Source organism: Melanotaenia boesemani, chromosome 7 (genome assembly GCF_017639745.1).
Source record: "Melanotaenia boesemani isolate fMelBoe1 chromosome 7, fMelBoe1.pri, whole genome shotgun sequence".
NCBI classification, from domain to species: Eukaryota; Metazoa; Chordata; class Actinopteri; order Atheriniformes; family Melanotaeniidae; genus Melanotaenia; species Melanotaenia boesemani.
In genome coordinates this window covers 554,573-574,623 of record NC_055688.1, presented here as the reverse complement: position 1 = coordinate 574,623, position 20,051 = coordinate 554,573, and the positions used below count along the sequence as shown (strand labels likewise).

Here is a 20,051-nt window from a genome sequence, read left to right as displayed (position 1 = left end):
CAACAGTGACCAAACCTTTTCTCATCTCATCGTTCTCTCAAGTCTTGGCTTTCAGGAGAAAAAATATTGTTATTGAAACAAACACACAACAGAAACTATTTCCATGTTTCCACTTTTTCCTCATTTCCAGTTATTCCTGCTACTATTTACCTGCTATCCTCACTAAACCAACTCCAGCTCAGCTGCTTTGTGGCGCCACCGTGCATCAGAAACGTCTTCTTGGCTTTATTCCAGCCATAGAGGAGCATTATTTTTCTTCTTTTCACACACACATAGAACTTTCTGCTCACTGGTTGATCTTTGGCTGCTCCTGATTGGACGTTACCGTCAATCTAAGCTCTCTGATTGGTGGAAAGTCTGACAGGAAGTGGTTTCATCATCATGTCCAGGTCTAAATAGAGGTCTCTTAGCAACATAGTAGTGATGGTGATGCTTTTATGGTGAAATGTGATAAATAATGATGTTATCATGGATCATTGTGGATTTACCAGATAGAGTCTCTGAATAAAACTACATTTAGTGGCTGGATTGGAAACCTGATTGATTGATGACTGATGTGTCATATTTCCTGTTTCATGCACAGGGAGCAACAGTGAAACGATTTGTGGTTCTGATCCGAACACTTGGAACCTACAACTCCATCCTGCTGGTGTCCTGGCTTCCTGTTCTGGTAGGAATTCATCTTCATTTCATGGTTTCTTCATCTCACAATGAACTTCTTATCATCTGAAATGGCCTCCGTCCATCTCTCGTGAGATGGGTGGAGTCTTAGGAACTGAATGGACCCGAATGTCAGAATGGCTTCATTTTCTAGTCACACTTTTAGCTGGAGCTACTGTGCTGCTCCTAGTCCTCCGTCAGAACCCACCTCTTCACCATACCGGGCAGAACTTCATGGTAGCTTATTAGACATCGTCATCCTCACCATCTTGTAAATGTCTGAACCTCATCAGAGCCGTGGATTTCCTTCTCTTTTTTTTTTTTTTTTTTTTTTTTTTTTAACCTGTCTTGTCCAGCATCGTTGCAAACAGAATGATTGTCTGGCTGCCGTCTGGTGCTGGGCAATTTTACTCTATCAAGCAGGGATTTATACTACATGTATAAAGTCCCTCTTGATGACATGAAAAACTTTATTAAATCAGACTCTTAATGCTGGACTCGACCGGAGGGGACAGAGAGAGAGAGAGAGACAAGAAAGTAGAGAGAAGAGGGAGGGGAGAGAGAGGGACAGAAAGGGTGTGGGGAGTGCGGGTGGGGACTTGAAACATCATACAGAAGACCATGTAATCCATACTACTTACAACATATATAGCTACGATCATCCTAGCCAGTAGGTCATTACACAACTAGTTGATAATAGTAACAATAATAATAATAAGAGTAAGAGTAATAATAATAATAAGAACAGAAATAATTTAAAAAAAAAAAAAGGAAAAAAAAATATGATAATAGATATAAGTGAAACTGCTGTATTCAAGAACACGCGCAGAGAAACCTGTGTGGATGTGTTGGAGAACTCGGCCACACGGCGACGCAAAGACTGTGTGGAGACGTTCAGGAAGGAGTGACCATGCAGAGTGATCATGCAGATGCCACCTCACTTGAACAGAGGCCAGAGTCAGGCCAGCAGTCCCGAGACCCAGGCCACCAGCCCCCCCGCAGGCAACAGATCCCGACCGGTCCACAGAGACGACCACTCGCCCGCCCAGGAAGGCAGCAGCAGGAGACCCCAGCAGGAGCCGCCCCGCGGACACAGGGCACCGGCCCCGGCGGGCCGAGACCAGCAGTCCCCGACCCCCCCGGGCACCGGCCGCCCGGGACAGACAGGGCAGAGGGCCCGGGCCCAGGAGCGCAGGGACACCCCCCCCCCCCCCCACAGGCCGAGGGCCAGCACGCCACCCGGGGGGACCCGGCCCGCCCAGACGGCCACCACCAGAGGCCAGCCCCACACCCCAGCGCCCAGCCGCACACCCCGAGAACCAGTCCTGCCCCCCCCCCAGACCAACACACACACACACAAACACACACATTCTCCTTCCACTCCTCCATTCATCCTCCCACGCATACACCATTCAACCCTCACATACTCTGTTCTCCCACACACACACACCATCCTTCCACCATCCATCCTTCCACACACACACCATCCTTCCTCCCACACACTCACCATCCTTCCACCATACACTCTCCCACACCTACCCCATCCTCCCACACACACATCATCCCTCCACCACTCATCCTCCCACACATACACCATCCTCCCTCTCATACACCATTCATCTACCTTCACACCTCCCACACACACACACACACACCATCCTTCCACTACCCATCCTCCCACACATACATCATTCTCCTACACATACACCGTCCTCCCTCTCCTACACCAAACATCCACCTTCACGTACCCCATCCTCCCACACACACACACCACCCCTCCATCACCCACTCTCCCAAACATACACCACTCCCCCACACACACACCATCCTCCCTCCCATACACCATCCATCCTCCCGCACACACACCATCCTTCCACCATCCATCCTCCCACACACTCCCCCATCCCTGCACCATACATTCTCCCACACATACCCCATCCTCCCACACATACATCATCCCTCCACCATTCATCCTCCCACACCCACACCACCCCCCCTCCCACACACCACGCATCCACCTCCACACACCCCACCCTCCCACACACCATCCCTCCACCACCCATCCCCCCACACCCACACCACTCTCCCACCCCCCCCCCCCCACCCCCAACACACACACACACACACAAACACCATCCCCCCACCACCATCCTCCCGCCACCCCACGCCGCGGGGGGACAGCCCCAGCCAGGAGGCGAGGAGACACGAGCCAGGCCCCCACCCCCCCACCCCGCCCCCGCCCCCCACTCCCCACCCCCAAAACAGCACCTTCCCCCCAGGGCCAGCAGCCAAAACCCCCCGGGACAGCCCGCCTACGCCCCGGGCCAACGCGACAGGCCACCCGGCCCGCCCCGCCCCCGGGCCATCCATGGAGACAGGGGCGCTTGAAGACCCCATCCCCCCTCCCTCCCCCACTAGTGATGGAATATATTATGTGCTGTTTGCAATTAAAAAAAGAGGGTTAAAATTGGGGGGCAGTAACTGCATTGAGGAGGGGGCGGGGCCACCTGAGCAGTCCCACCCACCTGACCTCGCATGTTCCACCCCCCAAAACGTGTTTGTATGTTGCAAATGTTATTTGTGCTCAGTGACTAAGTGGAATTAAAAGCTGGGAGGCATGCTGCCGCTCAGCGAAGCAACGGGGCCACTATGATGACCCCCCTGCCCCGCCCAGCGCAACAAGCACACCTCCCACAGCCCTACCTGTGTATGTGGTGAAGAGTGGGGGAGGGGAGGGGTCAGGAGATGTAGGTCCAGAGGGGAGTAGGCCTCCCCCCTGGAAGACGACCCGCCAGTGGCCTAGGGCGCCCCCGTCCCCCGCCGGCCCCGAAGGGCGTCACAGGCCCGGAGCAGGCACCCCAACCCAGGCACGCCACGAACCCCTCCAGGGGCCAGCCACCAGCCCAAGGGGCCACTTTGCTCTTTCTGAGTGGGAGGGGGGCGAGGCAAAGGAAGGGAACCCCAGGCCCATGCCCCCAACACCCGGCCAGGGCGCCCCCCAGAGGACACGTCCTAACCCCCTGCAAACGCACACATACTCTTTTTTTTTTTTTTTTTTCCCCCCCAGCCACTCACACACCCTCTCACACACCTCTATACACCAACACCTCAATACGTGCACATACCTCCACACACACACTTCACGCACATACCTATAAACACACACACCGGTGCCCACATACACACACACTCTCATACCCCTCCATACACATACACCACTACATACGCACTCACATACATACCTGCATATACACACAAGCACCTCCATACATACTCACGCCTCCACCCACTCCTTCACTCCTCCACACACACCTCGACCTCCACGTGCACACACTCATCTATACACACCTTCACACACACCCACACACACCTCCCACATAGACCTCCACACACACACCCGCACACCACTCACACACACATACACGCACACACCTAGACCTTCATACACACCCACACACACATACAGCACACACATCCCTCTACACCCACCCACACACCAGCATACCTACAGACACACACACACACACACACACCCACCTATATACAAACACACCCCCACCCAGGTTCCGGGGCTGCGACCAAGCACCAGGGCACGGACCAACCCCCGGCACGGCACATCCGGACGGGCCCAGCCCCCCCCAGCAGCGGCAGACCCCCCACCCTCAGGAGCGGGGGGAGACCCGACACCCCAGAGCCCGGGGCCCCCACCCGGCCCACCCCGGGCCCGACCGGCCACCCGGCCAGGGGCCGACGGACACCGATCCAGGCACCCCGGCAGCCACCCCCCACCGCCACGAGGTAGCCCCACCCCGGGGCCCACCCAATGCCGCCCGCCCAGACCAGAACCCCCAGCCGACCCAGCAGCGGAGCGGCCGAGATCCCCACCCAGGAGACAACCGGAGACCCGAAGCCACCAGGGACCCCCCACCCATATCCACCCCCATCCCAGCGAAGCCGCAATCCTCCACCTACATTAGGTGATGTAGCCAGTCACAGGGGACCAGAGGGAATGAAAGTCATCTGATTGGTTCCTGGAGGAGGCAGACATTGTCTCAATGCTGATGTGATCTAACAGGAGATTTCTAAACTGCTGGATAGACAAATTATTCTTATCTTTCCAGTTCACAAGAATAGTTTTCTTTGCGATGCATAAGACTGCGAGGACCAAGTTTATGGAGTGTATTCCTATGTTAGTGTCACCCAGGTCGCCCAGTAGGCAAAGTGTGGGGTTTGCAGAAAAACTGGTTTTAAACCATTTTGAGAGATCTGCACACACCTTAATCCAGAACCTTTGGACAGGTGTGCAGGACCACAGCGCATGGATGTAGCTATCAGAAGTGTTCTCAGAGCAGTGTGGGCAGATATCTGATGGTGAAAGGCCCATCCTGAACATCCTGTGTCCTGTATAATGAGTTCTATGGAGAATTTTGAATTGTATTAGTTGTATATTTGAATTCTGAGTCATTTTAAACGTGTTTAAACATATTTGTGACCATCTTTTCTGATCAAAGTTATTAGATAAATCATCTTCCCATTTTGAAGTTGGGAGAGATATCCTGTCTTCTAGCTTTGCAAATAATCTATATATTTTTGATAATAATTTTGGAGTATTAAGATTCAAGAATTCTGCTATTCTGACAGGAAGCTGCAAGTCTAACTGTACAGGGGTATACTTCTTACATATAATTGATTTTAGTTGGTGGTACTCTAAGAATTTATTGCTGTTGATTCCATACTGTGAGACAATTGTGTTGAAAGATACAAAGTTTCCATTTTCTATTATCTGTCCTAACTGTTGTATTCCTTTAGTCTTCCATTGAGTGAAGTTTATCATCTTTTTGTTCTGCAGGATGTCAGGGTTGTTCCAGATGGGTGTAAGTCTACATGGAAAGAGGGAAGATCTGGTTATCTTACAGAATTCCCACCAAGCCATTAAGGAAAAACGGATGTTAAGGCTTTTAAAGCACTTATATGGTTTAATGGTTGAGCTGATGAACGGCAGGTCAGAGATGACTAAGTCCTCACACAAAGCCTGCTCCACATCTAGCCACGGCTCATCCAGATAACTGGGTTTGAGCCACTTTGAGATGTACTGCAGTCTGTTAGCTATAAAGTAGTGATTAAAGTTTGGTAGATCCAGTCCTCCTCTATCTTTAGTCTGCTGTAAGGTTTTAAGACTGATATGTGACGGCTTGTTTTTCCAAAGAAACTTGGATATGAAAGAGTCCAGAGATTTAAACCAACTGGTGGAGGGTTTAGTGGGTATCATTGAAAATAAATAATTAACTTTAGGTAGAATCATCATCTTAATGGTGGCAACTCTCCCCATTAGTGAGATGGGTAAGCGCCTCCACCGTAAGAGATCATCTTCTATTGTTTTTAGTAGCTGAACATAGTTTAATTTTGTTAAATCTGATAATCTGGGGGAAATATTTATACCTAAATATCTAATGTTTCCTGTCTGTATTTTGATATTAGGGATGTTTTGTAGGTCACAGTTGATGGACATGGCTGTAGTCTTAGACCAGTTAATAGAATAATCAGATATTGATGAGAACTTATTAATAACTGTGATTGTCTCAGAGAGTGATGTTTGTGAGTTCTGAAGGAAGAGTAATACATCATCTGCATAAAGACTTATTTTATGTTCTATGTTTTTGCCCTGGATTCCTTTAATTTCTATATTTTGTCTAATAGCAGCTGCTAACGGCTCTATGAAAATGGCAAAAAGTGAGGGGGAGAGTGGGCAGCCCTGTCTGGTGCCTCTCTGTAAGCGGAAGCTTGGAGAAGTTTGATCGTTGGTTTTCACACATGCATTTGGGTTATTATATAATATTTTAATCCACTCTATGAAAGCAGGTCCAAACCCAAATTTGTCTAGTGTTGCAAATAGAAACTTCCAGTTTACCCTGTCGAAGGCTTTTTCTGCATCTAGAGAGATGATTGTGGATTCTAGATTATGTAAAGTAGAGTAATCAATGAGGTTAATTAGTCTACGTGTGTTAGTAGATGAATGTCGGCCTTTTATAAAACCTGTCTGGTCCGGATGTATTATAAGAGGGGTTATTTTTTCTATCCTTCTGGCAAGAGCTTTACTAATTATTTTCAGGTCTACATTTATTAAAGATATGGGACGGTAACTGGATGGAAGTGTGGGGTCTTTGCCTGGTTTTAGCAATAGTGTTATATTAGCTAAGTTCATATTTTGCGGTATTTTTTGTTTTTCCTGTATTTCTAACAACATATTATAAAATGTAGGAGCTAGCGTTGTCCAGAATTCCTTGTAAAATTCTGCTGAGTAACCATCTGGACCCGGGGCTTTATTGTTGGGCATATGTTGGAGAGCTTCGTGGAGTTCATCTACAGTAATAGGTGCATCTAAATTTATTTTATTTTCATTTTTTAGTTTTGGTAGATTAATGTTGTTTAAAAATTGTTCAATATGTTCATCTGTTGGATTAATCTGTGATTCATATAATGTTTTATAGAAGCTTCTAAACGTGTCATTTATCTTGTCTGGGTCATGGCTGATGTTTCCGTCTTGATCTTTAACAGAGGAGATTGTTGTTTTCTCCTTGTTTGTTTTTAGTTGATTTGCTAAAAACTTTCCAGATTTGTTACTATGTTCAAAGTTCTCCAAGCGAAGTCTTTGCACTAAAAACTGTGTTTTTTTATCTATAATTTCTTTAAGCTGCAATTTAGTTTTCCTTATATTATTCATTGTGTGCTCTTCGGGGGAAATGCGGTAAGCCTCCTCCAATGATTTAATCCTGAGTTCTAATTCTAAAACTCTTGCTGTTTCCTTCTTCTTCTTATGTGAGGAGAAGGAAATTATTTTCCCTCGCATTACTGCTTTTCCTGCTTCCCAAAGGAGACACGCTGAAGTTTCAGGCATGTCATTTTTTTCTATATAAATTGACCATTCTTTTTTAAAATAATCAATAAACTCAGGATCTTTCAATAAAGAGGTGTTAAATCTCCAGCTTTTACCAATCGGTTTATTATTTTTGTTTCTCAGACTGAATGAAACTGGTGCGTGATCGCTGATGCTGATTGGATGTATCTGAGTCTCTGAAATGTCGCCCATTAGTGAGTTACTATTTAAAATATAATCTATTCTAGAGAAGGAGTGGTGAACTGAAGAGAAGAAGGTGTATTCTCTTAGTTTAAGATGGTGAGAGCGCCAAGCATCGCAAAGACCAAAATCCTTCATGTACTGTTTGATAGTTTCTGACGACTGCCAGACTCGATGACTACCTGATGTGCTGCAGCGATCTTGTTCAGTCAATACTACATTAAAATCACCAGCTAACACTATTCTGTTATCTGAATAATTCTGGAGTGTAGCAAACAGGGAGTGGAAAAAGGAGGGATCATCTGCATTGGGACCGTACACATTGGTAATACATAATTTGATATTACAAATAGATAATGAAGTTATCAGAAATCTGCCTTCAGGATCCACTACTGTGCTATCTATGTCAAAATTTAGTCTCTTATTAATAAGAGTAGCTACTCCTCTCTGCCTAGAATTGTAACAAGCTGAGTAAACATGAGGAAATTGAGCTGTTTTAAGAAGGTCTATGGTTGAGTTTGTTAGATGAGTCTCTTGTAGTAAGACAATGTCAGCCTGCAGCTCCTGTAATTTATTAAAGATCTTCAACCTCTTCTCCCTGGAACCGGCTCCATGTACATTCCAACAGACGATTTTTAACATGGTTATTGTGAACGGTTTAATGCTTCATGCGTGTTACTGACGCGTGTGTCTTTGTGCGCCCCTCTTGCGTGTTCGCGCGTGTTTGCATGCAGCCTGATTGCGCGCGTTTGTCCGTATGTTAAATGTCCGTATATGTACCTTAATGCGTGTTCTCTCATACATAAAACGCGAGTGTTTATATGTATCATGTATGGTGCGGCTGTGCGTCCTGACGGTTTTCGACCGGCGACGTGCGCTGCTGATATTACGAGCTGGATTACAATTAACAGTGAAAGCGTGAATAGAGATAGTGAAAAGTGAGAAAGTATTTGTGTGAAATATAAAACAAAACAGAAAAAAATACATCGATCTAGGTGTAGAGGCTGTGGTGAGACGAGCAGTGTGTTCTACTGTCAGTGATCTATAATGGCGAGTTAAGAGTGATCATTTGGAGAGATTGACTTACAGCACCTGGGATCAGAAGAGCCATGGAGTGATGTCCGGGTCGCGGTACAGTTGTCCATTAATAAACAGTTTATCCACCGCGATGACAGCGCGAGCGCCATCGGCGATCTTTTTCCTCCTGATGGGAAACAGGACTCTCCGTCGGTCCAGAATCTCTCTCGGATATTGGTCGTTTACTCCGAAGTTGGTCCCCTTCAGTTCGCGGCCCTGGTTCTTCACCTGCTCCTTCTGTTTGAAGCTGACGAACTTCGCTACTATGGGTCTTGGTCTGCTGGACCCGGGTTTCCTCCCGCCGAGCCGATGGACTCTGTGAAAGGAGATGTTTTTCACCGTTTCCTCCGGGAGCTTCAGGTGGATTTTGATGAAGTTTTTCACCGTGGTCTCGGGGTCCTGTTGTGGAATTTTTAGTTATCAAAGGTCACACACTAAGTGAGAATCGAACAAAGTATTTTTATTAAGAGCTGATCAGCAATGAGAGTCGCACAGTCAAAGGAGTTTGTCTGCGTGAGTCTGGCGAGAATACAAGTGAGCTTAGTTAATATACCAGGCATGAGCTGATAACATCACAGTAGGAGGTCATTGTTTTAAATTTCTCACATAGCTGTTAACAAATGTTACGGAGTGAAGGGTGCAAAGGAGGAAGCTCATTAAACTCTCAACATCTGTTGAGGGGATGAGAGAGGGGGGGAAGGTGTGAGAAGGAGTTCTTATCTAAATACACAGACATACAAAGTGTAACCTACAAACTATAAGGGTATATGAATAAATTTTCCATTACAGTCCTCCTCCGTCTGCTCTGGAATCCCTGCAAATACCAGGTTCTCTCTCATGCTCCGCGCCTGCAGATCGATCACCGTTTCCTTAATCTTCTTATTTTCATCCGAGAGACGGGTCAAGCCCTCGGTGAGGGATTATACCGACTCTCTGAGACCGGCATTTTCTGCAGCCAGACTTTCCACCTGCTTCTGGCTGAATTCTAATGATTCACGTAGCGCCTGGAACTCTTTGTGGAGAATTTCTACCAGGCTCAAACGTGCATCAAAACTACTGAGTTTCTTATCTATGGAGATCAGAACATCTGTTGAGTCGTTCCCCGTTGGTGAAATAGCTCCAGGTGAATCCTCATTTCGCTGTCTCTTGGACTTGGATGAGGTGGAGGGGGTGGAGGTGTTGTTTGGTTTCCCCATGACGATTCTGTCGTAACAACGATCTATAAAATCTGTCAGGCTGGCCAAATCCTCCCCGCTATGCTCCAGAGTGTACCTTTTAAAGACACTATAGTCCTACTTTAAAGAATATTTTGATTAAGTTGGCAAAAAATACAATCGAATGAAAGTAGAAATGTTTGGGCGCGCCTAGTTTGAATCTGCCGTCTCCCCCGGAACTACGTCACCGACAGCATTAGCGTCACTTACCTGCCACCAGCCCGTCACTTACCTGTGGATTTCCTTCTCTGTGAGCGGCCTTTCCCGCTCACTCCATCAGGATCTCTTCTTCATCACCAGAACCAAACCTGCAGGTTTGCCACCAGGAGACCTGGGTGGCGGGTGTGGAGATGATCGCTTCAGATTAGTGATGTCAATCCGTCCAATCAGCTGACTAACAGCAAAATGTTCCACATCTGTTTCTAACTGGAATAAAGAGGATCATTTAAAATATTTAACATAACTCAGATTATTTCAAGCAAATGTCATTAAACAATAATGTAAAACCTAAAAGGGCTGAAATGCTGAGTAACGTGAATCAAAGCAGCATCTCATCATCTTTGATCTCCAGCAGAAGATCACCATCACATCAGAGATGAAACGGAGACGTTTCACCATGAGATGAAAATTTGAGCTGAAAGTGAATCTGATGGAAAAGTTGGAACAGGAGCAACAAAAGGCTGGAAAAGTACCTGGTACAAACCAGAAACACCTGGAGGAGCATTAGACAACTAATCAGGTTACCTGGCAACAGGTCAGTAACATGACTGGGTATAAAAGGAGCATTTCAGAGAGGCAGAGTCTCTCAGATGGAAAGATGGACAGAGCTTCACCAATCTGAGACAAACTGGGCCTAAAACTGTGGAACAATTTCAGAAAAATGTTCCTCAGACTTTGAAGATCCTCCACCTACAGTGTAGAATATCATCAGCAGATTCAGAGAATCAGGAGGAATCTCTGTGTGCATGGGACAATGCCATTTAATCTAATTTAATTAAATCTGATTTAAATTTAATTTAATTAACTGTCAAATGCTCCTTCAGTTGTTGAGTTGTACCAGTTACTGTTTGTGATACGCAGATATCTGTACTCCCCCTCCACAGGCTCTCTATCAACAGCCTCTGTTAGATGTCTCTGCTGGCCTGGGAAACATCCCCATTGTAATATGTCCTCTGTGGGACATATTACGATGGAGATTCTTCAAATGGTGGCCCACGGGCCACATGCGGCCCAGAACCAAGTTCATGTCGCCCAGCCTATGGTTCTAACAGAAGACAGACATTCTTATATACAAATCAAAAGCATTTAGACATTTCCACATTGATGGAGTAAATTCCTACAGTAGTACAGAGCATGAATGCAACACTTGGTAACCTAGCAATATTAAATCCATAATGCAACGCATGTTAGCGAGCATGTCTTTCTCCACCCTAAAGCGCAAAACTGACAACAAAAACCGTTGATTAGCCCGCCTGGACCAATAAATACGTGTTTACTTTACCGCCACATTCCAACGCAACCTTTAATGTGCAATGAGTGTGTGGGCCGTTAAAAGATGCAGGGGGCACAGGCACCACATCGACAGACGCCAGACATTCTGCACAAGCTTTCCTGAAGGATCCCAGGAGAGGCTGCTAAAGTTTCAACATCTAGCAGTAGATGGGCCCACAGGCAAAACTGATACGGGGCACAACCGGGATATAACTGGGCACACGTCCGCTTTTTATGGCCAATGCTTCAGAGAGGAGCTGCTCAGCTTACTACGGTTAGTAGGACAGCTGGTGAGATCGTTGTGAGAGGGAGATGGCGGGCTGTATATGAAGCGACGGAGGGCAGGTGAAGTTATGGTTTAGCATCACGTAGGACTGCTGGGCCACCTCAGATGCTATCGTTACACGGCATCAGGCAGTGTTGTGCGCCGAGCTAAGCGGGGAGCTCAAACTAACATGATGGCAGCAATTTATCACATCAATCCTCCAACGCCTGCTATCAGAGATGATGCTGAACGCCACGGCCCGCCCCTGCACCCTGGCGCCAGGCAGCTGTCCACAGCCAAGGCACAGGGGTGTTTCTGTAACCTCAGACAGGACATCACAGCATTCCTCCACACCAGCAGCAGAAAGCAAAAACACCCCTGAATGATTACAAGGTGGACACAAACCGTCTTCATGGACCAGAGGTGGGCGTTCCAAGTCAGCCTGGACAATTTTGTGACTGACGTGAGGACAGGTCGTGTCCTTCATTTTCCAAAGCTTCGCGGCTGATGGCATCCCCAGGGCAAGGCTAGAAGAAAACTGTGCTGGTAGACTGGGTGGATTTGTGCTGCCCGGACAGGTGAGCCAAGGAGGTGGTCCCGTCCACTGGCGAGTTTCCGGTCGACTCATACTGGAACCGGTCACCATGCAGTCATTGATAACTATGGCACAGAAACATGGTACCAACGGGCCTGCTACGTTTTGGGCTGGTGTCGGGTTTCATCAGTTCCCCAACGTTAACCCTTTGGCAATAGTGTGGGGGTGTGGTCTGTTGGGCGGGGCCTAAGCGATCTGCTGTTTTCAGCTACTTCCTGTATGGTCACACTGCTGGAAGAAGTTTGGGTTTTTCTGAAACAGAACTGCAGGTTGGGGGTAAAAAATGAACAAAATACCAAGTTCACCATCAGAGGGTCGTGTAACGGCATGGTGGGGGGGTCATAATTTTCTAACAAATCTACCTTCCGGCCCACGTCACCATCCACACAGTTACATTTCAGGAGTCGTTCCTCAGAAGTCAAGTCGTAAATATTGAACAAGTTCAATATTTCCAGTTGCAGCTACGACCCATTTTGGAGGCGATTATCAGGACAAATCCGCTCATAACCTCAGTGGTAAGTCCTCAGTCGGGATAATCTGGAGTTTGCCGTCCTTGGTTGGGAAGAGGCAAAATTGGGAAAAAAAACAGGCCAAAAATCTTGATGTGTGTACCAGGCTTAAAGTAAGCTTCAGATGTCCCAAGTGCCAGTGAATGCAGCATGTAAAGCACTTCTATATGTTGTTCTACATCAGGAGTCCCCAAGTCTGGTCCTTCAGATCTACAGGATGCATCCCTGCTCCACCCCTCCTGAATCAGTTGGCTGAATTCCCTCTTCCCCCAGCATCCAGACAGTCATCTGATTCAGGTGTGATGGAGAAGGAGTTTTAACAACTACCACCCTGTATCCAACCTACCACTTTTAAGTAAAAAGACAGACCACAGTACAGATTAACTTGGATTTGCAGAAACTTTCAGTTCTGGTTCTACTGGATCTTAGTGCCGCCTTTAACGTCCTTTTAAACTTTTAGATATGAAGTCATGGAAGGATGAGGAGGAGTGGTAGCCTCCTGGTTACAGCAGTGGGCTTGGGTTTGGAGAACCTGGGTTCAAGTCCAGAGCTAACTAAGGTAAAAACCACTGTGGCTCCCTGAGCAAGGCCCTCAACCCCGACTGCTCCCCGGGCACTGGAATCTGGCAGCCTGCTGCCCCTAGCAACTAGGATGGGTTAAATCTGAGCATTTTCCCGCTGTGGGACTAATAACATATGATTATTTTTAAATGGATGGCAGAGAACGTCTTACAACTCAATGAGAACAAAATTGAAGTTTTAATTATTGGTCCTGAAGACGAGAAGATCATTCTATCAGAATTACAACATTTTAATCCTTCTCAGTGTGTGAGAAGTCTGGGTGTTGTTTTTGACCCTGAGATGGATTTTACTCCACACATCAGAAATATATCAAAAATTGGATTTTTTCATCTTAAAAACATCGCCAGAGTCGTCCATTTCTCTCTCTCTTACCAGCACCGAGGTCCTGATGCTTTTATTTCTAGTAGAACAGATGACCGTAACGCCCTGCTCTCTGGTCTATCTCTAACCTACAGCTACTCCAAAACTCAGCGGCAGAGTCCTGACAAGGACCAGAGGGAACACGTCACACCAGGTTTAAAATCGCTGCATCGGCTCCCCATGCGTTTTAGGATGATTTTCAGCTTTTTTTTTTTTCTACAGAATTATAAATGTCTTCATAGTCTTGGACCTTCTTACTTATCAGACCTGTTTTTAGATTATGAACCCTTGTGGACCCTGAGATCCTCTGGTACTGGCCTCTTGGTTGTTCCCAAAGTCAGAACCTCGTCCACCACCACGGGCCTGGACTGGACCAACCTGCCAGAGAACCTCAGGCTGCAGAGACTGTTGCTGGTTTAAAAACGGGCTGGAGACCTTTTTACAGGGTTCCCGCGGGGTCTTTTTTTTTTTTTTTTTTTTTTTTTTTTTTTTAACTTGTCCTGTCCAGCATCATAGCAAGCAAAATGATAATCTGGTTGCTGTATCGTGCTGAACAAATTTGCTCTGCCAAGGGGAGGCCTATGGGTAAGGCTCCTCTTGATAATGTGATTAATTTATTTATTTATTTACTTTGAATCACGGAATCTATGTAATCTTGCTGGACCTGACCGGAGGGGACAGAAAAAGATGGAAAATCCCCCCACCCCCCAAAGGCAGAGGGCCCGCAACATGCCCAGGAGGACCAGGCCCCCCCAGACAGCCACCCGGCGTAGGCCAGCACACACCCCGATGTTCCAGCCGCACACCCCGGGAACCAGGGTGCTATCGGCCCCCTCCCCCCACTCCCCATCTACTTCAACCTTCATCCCATATAACCCCACACTCACACCCTTCCCCGTGCCGCACCCACAATCGCTCACCACCACACAATCACGCCACACACAACCCTCCCACCATGCCCCGTGGGGGACACCCCAGGCGGACCAGTGGACAGCGGGCCCCAACCCCCATAGAGCCAGCAGCCCACCAGCGCAGCCATACCGGGACCCGGCCCCGGGGCAACCCCCTCCCCTGCCCGCCCCCAGCCACCCACAGGAGGAGCAGGGGCGTAAGAGGTCCCCAATACCCTCTCCCTCCCCGCTCCTGACTGTTTATGTAGTGTGTGTTGTGTGCAATTAAAATTGAGGGGCAGTGACTGCAATGAGCCGCGAGCCGGGCCACCTAAGTGGCCCCGCCCGCCATGCACCGCATGCCATGCCCCCCAGGTGTTGTTTGTGTGTTGTGTTTCTTGTGTTTTGGTGTCTTGGTGCAATTAAAACTGAGAGGCGAGCAGCCACGGGGTGCATCCAAGGAGACCACTGAATGGTCTCCTCCGTTCCACCCCTCATGGCCCCACGCCTCCCAACTCCCTACGTGTGTGTGTGTGTGAGACAGAGAGAGCGGGAAGTAAGAGGGGTCCGGGGATGTACGTCCAGAGGGAAGCCAACTTCCCTCTGGATGATGAGCCTTTAGTGGCATTAGGCACCCCTGCTCCCCAGGAGGCCCCCCAGGGCAAGACAGGCCAGGAGAGGCCGCCCCCCACGACCGGGCCATTCAGGGACTGCAGCCAGTGAGCCGCCACCCACCCCAGAAAGTTCCCACCCTCCCACACCCCTAACGGGGAATGAGAGGATGGGGACAGCGGCAGACCCACGGCCCACCACCCCCAGGCCCGCCCAAGCCCCCCCCCACAAGTGCACTTAACCCCGCCCCAACCACACACAGAAACACATGCACACACCTATTTCCTTGCACACTCCCACTCATCCTAACTCACATATGCCCTCTCAGCCCCACCCAAAAAATATAAACACTCGCACAGCATCCAACCCTCCCACTCTCACTCCCCAGACACACCCCCACTCATCCTAACACATGCATACGCACGCACACAAACATACCCCCCCATTCACACAAACATCCAAAGTATAGACACACACACAACATACAAGCATCCCTGTCTCACACCCCAGCACCTCCCCCTATAATCTCCCGAATCCCACTCAGCCCTCTTTCAAACCCCTACACCCCCCCTGCCCCCGGGCCATACCCTGGGTCCCAGGGTGTCAACCAGACACCAGGGCATGCACCAACCCACACCATGGCAGCACATCCGGGCAGGCCCAGACCCCCGGCACATACGGAGCCCACCACCCCGGAGGGAGGAGGACCACCCCCAGGCACCAGAGCCCAGAACCCCCGCCCAGCCCACCCCAGAATAGCCCGGCCACCCGGCTCTGGACCGACGCCCACCAACCCAGGCACCACCAGTGGCCTCACCCCCCGCCACGAGGCGACTCCAACCGCTGGCCCCCACAGCCCCCGACGGGGACAGACTCAGAGCCACCCCCACCGCAGAGCAGCCCAGTCCCGCATCACGGGCAACCACAAAGAACCCGCAACCACCAGTCACTCCCGGCCATTTCTCAAACCCCCATAGCAACGAGGTCACAGTCCTCCACCTACACTAAGTGATGGAACTAAGCACAGGGGACCAGAAGGAATGAGATTCAGCCGAATAGTTCTTTAAGGAGGCAGACATTGTCTCATTACTGATGTGGTCAACTAAGAGATTCCTAAACTGCTGAATACACAGATTATTTTTGTTTTTCCAGTTCACAAGGATAGTTTTCTTTGCGATGCATAATGCTGTGCGTATCATGTGTGCAGAGTTAATTGCCATATTAATGTCACCCAAGTCACCTAGTAGACATAGTGCGGGGATTGTAGGAATATTACATTTAAACCATGTTGACATGTCCACACATACCTGAAGCCAGAACCTGCGGACAGGTGTGCAGGACCACAAGGCATGGAGGTAGTTATCTGGTGTGTTTTCCTTGCAGTGTGTGCAGATGTTTGATTGTGACAGACCCATCCTGAACATCCTTTGTCCTGTATAATGAGTTCTATGCAGAATTTTGAATTGTATTAGTTGCATATTTGAATTTTTAGTCATTTTAAAGGTGTTTAAACATATTTGTGACCATTTATCTTTATTAAAGTTACTGGATAAGTCACCCTCCCATTTTGAAGTTGGAAGACAGATTGAGTCTTCTAGTTTAGATAATAGTCTATATGTTTTTGATAATAGCTTTGGGGCATTGAGATTCATGAATTCTGCCACCCTAATAGGTAGCTGTAAGTTTAATTGATTAATGGTATATTTTTTTACATATAATAGATTTAAGCTGGTGATATTCTAAAAATGTTTTGCTACTGATTCCATATTGTGAAGTGAGAATATTAAATGATAAGAAGTTTCCATTTTCTATTATATGTTCTAACTGCTTTATTCCTTTATTTTTCCATTGAGTAAAATTGATAAGCTTTTTGTTTTGCAGGATGTCAGGGTTGTTCCAGAGGGGTGTAAACTTACATGGAAAAAGTGAGGATTTGGTTATTTTTAGAAAATCCCACCAAGCCACTAAAGAGGAACTGATATTGATGCTTTTAAAACACTTATGTGTTTTGATGGTTGAGCTGATGAATGGCAGGTCAGAGATAAACACATCCTCACACAATGCTTGCTCTACATCTAACCATGTTTCATCCAGACTGCTAGGTTTAAGCCATTTGGAGATATACTGCAGCTTGTTAGCTAAGAAAACATGATTAAAGTCGGGTAGCTCCAATCCGCCTCTATCTTTAGTCTGTTGTAAAGTTTTTAGACTGATACGTGATGGCTTATTTTTCCATAAAAATTTAGATATATGTGAGTCCAGTGACTTAAACCAACTGGAGGATGGTTTAGTGGGTATCATTGAAAACAGGTAGTTTACTTTAGATAGAACCATCATTTTAACTGTGGCAACCCTCCCCATGAGTGATATGGGTAAGCGCCTCCACCGTGAGAGATCATCCTCTATTGCTTTAAGTAGCTGGACATAATTTAGCTTTGTTAGTTCTGATAGCCTGGGGGAAATGTTTATGCCTAGATATCTAATGTTTCCAGACTGTATTGTAGTATTGGGTATGTTTTGTAGGTCACAGTTGATGGGCATAATAATAGTGTTAGACCAGTTAATAGAGTAGTCAGATATTGATGAGAATGTGTTAATAAGTGTGATTGTCTGGGGGAGAGACGTCGGTGAGTTCTGGAGAAAGAGTAATACGTCATCAGCATAAAGACTTATCTTGTGTTCTATATTTTTGGCATGGATTCCTTTAATCTCTTTATTTTGTCTTATGGCAGCAGCTAGGGGTTCAATAAAAATAGCAAAGAGTGATGGAGAAAGTGGGCAGCCCTGTCTGGTTCCTCTCTGCAAACAGAAGCTTGGAGAGGTTTGATCATTGGTCTTCACACATGCATTTGGGTTGTTATATAATATCTTTATCCAATCTATGTAAGATGACCCAAACCCAAATTTGTTTAACGTTGCAAATAAAAATTTCCAGTGTACTCGGTCAAATGCTTTTTCTGAGTCTAAAGAAATGACTGTGGATTCCAGATTATGTAGAGTAGAATAATCTATGATGTTAATTAATCTACGCATGTTAGTAGAGGAATGTCTACCTTTAATAAAGCCTGTTTGGTCAGGATGTATTATTAGAGGGGTTATTTTTTCTATTCTTCTGGCCAAAGCTTTGCTAATTATTTTGAGATCTACATTTATTAATGAAATTGGACGGAAACTGGATGGAAGTGTCGGGTCTTTACCTGGTTTTAATAGTAGAGTAATATTAGCTAGGTTCATATTTGAAGGTATTTTTTGTTTTTCCTTTATTTCTAATATCATATTGTAGAAAGTGGGTGCCAACGTTGTCCAGAATTCTTTGTAGAATTCTGCTGGGTAACCATCTGGACCTGGAGCTTTATTGTTGGGCATATGCTGGAGAGCTTCATGGAGTTTGCCGACTGAAAGGGGGGAATCCAAGGCCATTTTATCTTCATGTTTTAATTGTGGAAGATTAATGTTACTAAGAAATTTATCAATATTGTCATCTGTTGTAGTTAGTTGTGATGTATATAATGTTTTATAGAATTCTTTAAAAGTGTTATTTATCTTGTCAGGGTCGTGGCTGATGTTTCCTTCTGGATCTCTGACAGAGGAGATGGTTGTTTTCTCCTTGTTTGTTTTTAACTGATTAGCCAGGAACCTTCCAGATTTATTTCCATGCTCAAAATTCTCCAAGCGAAGTCTTTGCACCAAGAACTGCGTCTTTTTATCTATTATTTCATTAAGTTCAAGTTTAGCTTTGCTTATAGCATTTAGTGTGTGTTCTTCTGGGGAGACATGGTAAGCGTCCTCTAAGGATTTAATTCTGAGTTCTAACTCTGAAATTCTCAAAGTTTCCTTCTTTTTCTTATGAGAAGAAAAGGAAATAATTTTCCCTCTCATTACTGCTTTTCCTGCTTCCCAAAGAACACACGCTGAAGTTTCTGGCAAGTCGTTATTTTCTAGATATAAGGACCATTCTCTTTTAAAGTAGCTGATAAACTCAGGATCTTTAAGTAGTGACGTATTAAATCTCCAGTTTCTAGTTGCTGGTTTATTGCTCTTACTTCTCAGAGTGAATGATACTGGTGCGTGATCACTAATGCTAATAGGATGGATTCTGGTTTCTGACATGTCATTCATCAGCGAGCTGCTAGTTAAGAAATAATCTAATCTAGAATAGGAATGGTGAACTGAAGAGAAGAAGGTGTGTTCTCTTAGTGTGGGATGGTGAGAGCGCCAAGCATCACAGAGACCACAATCCTTCATGTTTAACAGTTTCTGAGGATTTTCAGACTCGATGAGCTCCTGTGGTACTTTGTTTGTCCAGTAAAATGTTAAAATCACCTCCTATAATTAATGTGTTATCTGAGTGACCATAGAGGTGAAGAGGGAGTGAAAGAAGGAGGATCATCTACATTTGGACCATATATATTTGCGATACATAACTTAACATTTTTAATAGATAATGTAATTATTATAAATCTGCCTTCTGGATCTATGATTGTATTATCTATGTCAAAATTTAACCTTCTATTAATAAGAGTTGCTGCTCCTCTCTGCCTAGAATTATAACAAGCTGAATACACGTGTGGAAACTGGGTTGTTGAGAGAAGATCTATTGTTGAGTTTGATAAATGAGTCTCTTGGAGTAATATTATATCTGCTTTCATTTCTTACAAACGATTAAAAATGTTTAACCTCTTTTCCCTTGTGCCAGCTCCACGCACATTCCAAGTGACAAA

At 46.4% G+C, this 20,051-nt stretch overlaps 1 protein-coding gene across 1 annotated transcript in view; it reads left to right on the top strand.

Annotated features, from left to right (window-relative positions):
• The window catches only part of rnf103 (ring finger protein 103), a 51,713-nt gene that overhangs the window by 17,111 nt on the left and 14,551 nt on the right, over positions 1–20,051 (top strand). The window contains exon 5 of the mRNA XM_041990930.1: positions 564–670. Within this exon, the coding sequence (XP_041846864.1) occupies positions 564–670 (107 nt within the window). The remainder of the gene's footprint in view (positions 1–563; positions 671–20,051) is intronic.